The 7,289-nt window shown below is 42.9% G+C and overlaps 1 protein-coding gene across 1 annotated transcript in view; it reads left to right on the forward strand.

The window, feature by feature from the left end:
• The first annotated feature begins 200 nt into the window (after positions 1–200).
• Positions 201–7,289, forward strand: part of ETFA (electron transfer flavoprotein subunit alpha) — a 112,914-nt gene continuing 105,825 nt past the window's right edge. Inside the window, exon 1 of the mRNA XM_017858022.1 lies at positions 201–339. Within this exon, the coding sequence (XP_017713511.1) occupies positions 301–339 (39 nt within the window). The 5' untranslated portion in view covers positions 201–300. The remainder of the gene's footprint in view (positions 340–7,289) is intronic.

The raw sequence follows: 7,289 nt of genomic DNA on the forward strand, positions 1-7,289 counted from the left end.
GTCTGAGCTCGATCATAAGCGGGTGGCCAGCTTTGTCTCTGCAGCTCCGCGGCCCAGGCTTACTCGAAGGTCCCCTGGGAATAGCCTCACCTTTGCCCCACTTCCCAGTCTAGCCCCTAACTTCCCGCCGTCTATTGGCTGCGCAGCCGCCCAATGGGCAGGCGGGAACCGCGGGCTCGCGCTCCCGGCCTAGGGCGTCTGATCTCGTTCGCGCGTCTCGCGAGCATTGGGTGACTGGCTGAGGCGGTGCCAGTTGGCCGGGCACGGGGTTGCTGTGAGGTTGCGGCGGAAGCAGAGAACATGTTCCGAACTGCGGCTCCCGGGCAGCTCCGACGGGCGGTGAGTCCTGACTGGGAAGGGGAACCCAGGGACGGTCCCCCGTCAACCCGCCGTCCCTATAGGGTCTTGCAAACGTCACTGGCCCCTCAGACCAGACCAGCCCACGCGCCCACAGGCCGGTCCCCGCCTGGGACTTGGGTCCAAAGTTCTGGGGCCTGCCCTGGACTCCTTCGGGGCCGCCAGTTCGGGGCAGAAGTCAGAGGTTGGGGGTCAGGGTGACTCCGAATGGTGTGAAAATGAGTGTCTGCTGCCCCTTCTCCTGGCCCACTCTCCGCCCTGACGCTTCCCACATTTGTCGGTCACTCTGGACACTTTCGGGCCGCCAGGCCCTCCACACTTGCTCCACACCCGAGGGAGCAAAATGTCGCCGGGGAATGCCCTGTTGGGGACAGTTTCAAACCTGGATTCCTCCCGGAGGCCGGCATTTCCGGAAGAATTAAACACTTTGGGCGCATTGTGGCTGCTCCGACCCACTCACTGTCAAGGGCGGGGGTGGGGCGGGGGGTGGAGGCGGCATGGCCAGTTATGGAAGCTGGCTCTGCTTTCTGGTTTATGGAGCAGGGGCTGAGTTTAGGCGATTGTATTTGTAAAACCTGTGATCCGATTTGACCGCTTTAGCCAGTTTTTGAAAGGCAGACTCTTTTTATATGCTTTGCAGGCTGGACCTGCTTTTAACCAGCAGATTGTTAGGTTAAATAGCTTAACTGGTGACAGTGATTACATTTTCAGTGTTTCATTAGTGACAAACCACGTTTTCTCTTCTGTTGTGAGAAGGGCTGATAGGAAACATATTTTTGTTCTCATGATGTGGAGAGTAGTATTTGGAGACTGACCAGGCCACAGTCAAGTACAATAATTTATATTGTGGATTCTGTAGTTTTCCTGGTTTACATTTAGGTGGAAATGAGAAACAAGTTGGTAAACCTGGGTCAGAAACTTACCTTGATGTTTGTACCCTTTTCTCCTTTTTTTTTTTTTTCTGTCATGAATATTTTCCCATCAACTCCTGGGATTTTTCTCTGAGGGCATAGCTGGAGCTCTTTCTAGATGTCTGTAGACAGTAGACCTTTTTTTTTTTTTTTTTTTTTTTTTTAGAGACAGGTCTGATCTGTTGCCCATTGCTAGAGTGGAGTGCAGTGGCCCGATGGCACATATGGGCTCCACTGCAACCTTCGCCTCCCAGGTTCAAGCGATTCTCCCACCTCAGCTTCCCGAGAAGCTGGGACTGCAGGTGTGCATCATCACTCCTGGCTAATTTTTTTTTTTTTTTTTTTTTTTTTGGTAGAGACGGGGTTTGCCATAATCGCCCAGGCTGGTCTTGAACCTTGGCCTTAAGTGGATCCACTTGCCTCGGCTCCCAAAGTCGTGGAATACAGGCCTGAGCTACCGCCCTGGTGTAGACATCTTTTTTCTTGTGCGTATTCCTTGTTTGATAAAAAGTCCTGGACCCTGCCTTCCCCTAAAGAGTTCAAACCCGGCCGTGGTACGGTGGCTCAAAGTCTGTAATCCTAGCACTTTGGGGAGGCCGAGACGGGGGATCCACGAGGTCGGGAGATCTGGAGACCATCTGGCTAACACGGTGAAACCCGTCTCTCTAAAAAAATACAAAAAAACTAGCCGGGCGAGTGGCGGTGCGCTGTAGTCCCAGGTACTCGGGAGGCTGAGGCGGGAGAATGGGTTGAACCCGGGAGGCGGGAGCTTGCAGTGAGCTGAGATCAGTCACTGCACTCCAGCCTGGGCACAGAGCAAGACTCCGTCTCAAAAAAAAAAAAAAAAAAAAAAAAAAAAAAAAAAGAGTTCAAACCCATGTCTTTCAGGTTAGTGTCCTGTCTTCCCCTCAGGACATATTTTCTCCCGTTAGGGGATCTAGACATAAACAAGTGAAAGTCATGAATTTGGGGAAATTCTGGGAACCTGAGCCAGAAGAATGCTGCTCTATGCAGCAGTTGGAAAACAGTTTTGTGGACAGATTACAAGTCTGGCATAAGTGAAATTATAATTGTGGTGGGGGATGGAATTTAGAACTCAGTAATTTTGTAGCGCTAACAGAAAAAAATGGAATGATTAAGTAGTTCTTACTAACCCCATCATTGGCTAATGTGTTAGGCATTACTTCCAGATATTCGTTGTGGTTTGCCAAAGACTTTGACCTTGACTTATTTTTAAAATTTGAAGTCAAGCTAAGTAGAATAGCTGTTTTAAAGTCATTAAGAATGTTGGAGAGATTTGAAATTCTAGCAAAAAAGCAATGGTGGCAACACTTCTAAAGTGGACCCATAAATTAATAGGGACATATACCCGTATTTAACTTTTTAAATTTTGAAATATTTGCACTTATAGAAAAGTTGCAAGAATAGTACAGAGAAATCTCAAAACCCTTCCCCTGGTTTTCCCATCGTGTTAGCAGTTTGACACATGTGCTTTGTCTTTCCACATACATACATAATACTATCTGTCTGAACCATTTGAAAGTATGTTGCAAATGTACCCTTTACTCCTAAATAATTCAGTGATATTTTAAAAGAACAAAGAGGTTCACTTTCTAACTACACTGTAATTGGCAATATCTGGAAGTTTCACCATAAAATACTGTTTTCTAATCTCTGGATGTTCAATTTTGCCAGTTGTCCCATTAGTACAGTTTATAGCAATTTTCCCTATTCTGGTCTAAGATACTCTAGATGTCAAGTGGTTTTCATGTCTCTTTTACTCTGTTAGAAAGGTTCCTCAGCCTTCCTTTGGGTTTGATGACATTGGTGTATTTGAAGAGTACAGGCCTTCCATTTTCCAGACTGTCACTCAATTTGGGTTTGTCTGGTGTTTCCTCATGATTGGATTCAGGTCATATATTCTTGGTGAGAATATCACAAAAGTGGTATTGTGTTCCCCGTGCATCATATTAGGAGGTACTTAATGTTGGTTTATCCCATTAGTGGTAATGCTAACTTCAGTTACTTAGCCAATGTGTTGTTTGCCAGGTTTCTCCACTGTCAAGTTAATACTCCTCCTTTTGTAATTTTTAACTAATTTATGAGGAGCTATATTGAGACTATGTGACTCTCCTATTTCTCATCAGACTTTTACCCAGTCTTAGCATCTGTTGATGATTTTTACCTGAGAAATGATTACTATGATGCAAAATGGTGATTTTCTATTTCCATGATACCTTCTACATTTTTTAGTTATTCTACTATAAGGAAGAACATTATCTTCTTGCATATGTATGGATTTATGGATACATGGATCCTTATTTAGGATAGTACATTTCTACCTTATGCTCACGTTGTCTCATATTTGTAAAGTGGGGCACATTCAATCTGACTCTTGTTTGTTTACATATATATGTTTATGATATCACAAAGTCAAAATAGCTTATCTTAAATCCCTACTCTTGAAATAAAAAAAATTGTTCTGTGGCTAACCATTAATACATTTAGGAAGAGGATACATTTCCAAAACCATATTAAAAAAAATAAAGTTAGGAATTATAGTTAAACGTTACCATAAACTGTTAACAATGTGAATATAGTTAACACTACTAAACCATACACTTAGAAATGGTTAAGATGGGGCCAGCCGTGGTGGCTGACACCTGTAATCCCAGCTCTTTGGGAGGCTGAGGCGGATGGATCACCTGAGCTCAGGAGTCCGAGACCAGCCTGGGCAACATGGCGAAACCCCATCTCTATCAAAAAAAAAAAAAAAAAAAAAAAAAAAAAAAATTAGCCAGGCGCCATGGCGCACACCTGTAGTCCCAGCTGCTTGGAAGGCTGAGGCACGAAAATTGCTTGAACCTGGCCGTTTGAGGCTGCATTGAGCCCAGATAGCGCCACTGCCCTCCAGCCTGCGCAACAGAGTGAGACGCTATCTCAAAAAAAAAAAAAAGTTGGTAAATTTTATGTAGTTTTTTAAATCACTTTGTTAAACTGTTAGAATATAAGTTCACTGACTTGCATTTGGTATCTAAGTTCCATTTTTAGTTCTGACTGATTTGTGCCATTGAGTAAAGTCTTTCATCCTTGTGTGTGTGGCAATGGTCCTTAAAGTCATCTGTTAACAGATAGTTTTTGTATCTATAATAAAGAGCTAGAGAACACACTGAGAGGAAAATAGGTAGGCATTTGCAATTAGTTAATATTCTTGCAAGGATATTAATCCTTATTGTTATTTTATTGATTTGCTCTTGAAATTGATTTATTGAAGAATAAGAAGATGCAAAAAAATTTATGTGGTGAGTGAAACAACAGTTTCAAGGTCATTTGAGTACTCTTGTTACTGTGTTTATTGTCAGGTGGGAAGGAATATCAGGATTGAAAAGCTATGAAATTGGTGTGAAGCAACATGACACTTTTCTGTCTAGTATTGATGAATAAGATTGAAGTCTGTAATTTGCATGCAAAGTTTAATTTCTACTGAAAGAAGAAAGAGAGCCAATTTTGGTGTGATTCTAAAAGAAAATTTATTGCATAAGGTGAATTCAGTAAAATTATGATGCCTGCCAATGTGTCTACTAAGAGTCTTGTCTGTTCTTTTTGTTTTGTTTTGTTTTTTTGAAACGGAGCCTCTCTCTGTTGCCCAGGCTGGAGTGCTGTGGTGCGATCTCGGCTCACTGCAAGCTCCGCCTTTCAGGTTCATGCAATTCTCCTGCCTCAGCCTCCCGAGTAGCTGGGACTACAGGTGCCCGCCACCGCGCCCAGCTAATTTTTTGTATTTTTAGTAGAGACGGGGTTTCACTGTGTTAGCCAGGATGGTCTCCATCTCCTGATCTCATGATCCGCTTGCCTTGGCCTTCCAAAGTGCTGGGATTACAGGCGTGAGCCACCGCGCCCAGCCTGTCTGTTCTTAAAGTGAAGTAAATTGTGTTTTCAGTATTACAGTCAATGTTATATAACATTTATGGTTATGATTAAAAACTGCTTTATTTTATTACTAAAAAGATTAAAGGAAGTATTTAAAGTACAGAAATACAATATACATTTAAAAAATTACAAAGTGTATGTTAAAATCGGGCTAGGTGACTTTATACATTATTTATCCTTTTGGGTATGACTCGGAAAGATTTTATAGCTTATTCTTGCTGTTTTTCTTTTTTTAATTAAGAAGCAAAAAACCTAGCTGGGAGTGGTGGCTCACGGCTGTAATCCCAGCACTTTGGGAGGCCGAGGTGGGCGAATCACGAGGTCAGGAGTTCAAAACTAGCCTGACCAACACGGTAAAACCCCATCTCTACTAAAAATACAAAAAATAGCTGGGTGTGGTGCTGCGTGCCTATAATCCTAGCTGCTTAGGAGGCTGAGGTAGGAGAATCACTTGAACCTGGGAGGTGGAGGTTGGAGTGAGCTGAGATTGCGACACTGCACTCCATCCTGAGCGACAGAGCAAGACTCTGTCTCAAAAAAAAAAAAAAAAAGCAAAAAAACCCTCCCCTGCCCTCTATACCCTCATTACACCTAGTTTCCAAAGATGGTTGGGGCAGAGGTATAGGTTAAAATCATTCTTACTACTTTAGGTTATGAGTGGGTTTGTAAGGGTAGAGCGTTAGATTCCAGCTTTTTTTCTTCTTCTGGCATCTGTGGTAGTTTATGTGAATATACAGTTCAAGTTACAGGAAGAACTCTAAAAAACTGAAAAGCAAAAACAATGTCAAAAATGAGGCTGACGCTGGGCACAGTGTCATGTGCCTGTAGTCACAGCTACTCAGGTGGCTGAGGCAGGAGGATCACTTGAGTCCAGGAGACCAGCCTGAGCAGCATTGGCAAGCAAGACCCAATCTCTAACCCCCCCCCCACAAGGAAAAAAAAAAAAACTATTGAGGTTGAACAAGAGAAGGACCAAACTGTGTTCATTGGACTTAGCCATAAGGAAGTTTTTGGTGATTTTGGAAAGATTGGATTCAGTGTTGTGGAAGTAAAGCCAGTTTGGGTGAGTAATTGAAAAAATGGAAGGTGAGGTAATAGAGTAGGTGTCTGTGGAAATTATTTCCACGAAGTTTGGCTTTGAAAGGGTGCAGAGAGGGTGATAATCTCTTTAAATCCTGCCCACAAGAAGTATACTATCTCATAAAGGTCAGTCAACTTTATATGGGTATGTGGCTGGCATGAGAAAGAAAACTTCATATTTTACTATTTGCAACCAAGTCTAAACAGTATAGAGAACTTCTCTAAAAGCATGATGGGGTGTCTGTTTTAGTGATGTAACAGTTTATATACTGTTTAATTACCCTTATACATGTTTAGATTATTACATTATCAGTGAGGAAACAGTTGCTTTTTAGTTTTTGATAATTTTAAGAAAAGTTTTCATTTAGTTATTATTTATTGAGGGCCAGCTGTGTGCCAGAGAAGTAGATACTAAGTTCACAGTGGAGAACAAGACAGACCTAGTCTCTGCCCTTGTGATGCAAACAGATTGAGGAAGAAACACATTATTTTAAGTGTGGTCATTGTTACAGAACATAGAGGGTGTTTGGGAGAGGTTTTATATTGTTAGAGGACTGGAAAACACTGAAAGGATATCTGTGAAATTACGTTTGCACACTGAGGTGCCTTTTTTTTTTTTTCAGATGGAGTCTCTGTCGCCCAGGCTGGAGTGCAGTGGCGCCATCTTGGCTCACTGCAAGCTCCGCCTCCCGGGTTCACGCCATTCTCCTGCCTCAGCCTCCGGAGTAGCTGGGACCACAGGCGCCCGCCACCACACCCAGCTAATTTTTTTGTATTTTTAGTAGAGACAGGGTTTCACCGTGTTAGCCAGGATGGTCTCGATCTCCTGACCTCGTGATCTGCCCACCTCGGCCTCTCAAAGTGCTGGGATTACAAGCGTGAGCCACTGTGCCCGGCCCAGGATTTTCTTTAGATAAAAACATCACTTCATTTTTTAGTCTTGTCTAAAATCATTTATCATTGCTGTATTTTTTTTTACCCCAACTTTTTTTTTTTTTTTTTTTTTTTTTT

The sequence above is a fragment of the Rhinopithecus bieti genome, unplaced genomic scaffold, assembly GCF_001698545.2.
Source record: "Rhinopithecus bieti isolate Rb0 unplaced genomic scaffold, ASM169854v2 scaffold_47256, whole genome shotgun sequence".
NCBI lineage: Eukaryota > Metazoa > Chordata > Mammalia > Primates > Cercopithecidae > Rhinopithecus > Rhinopithecus bieti.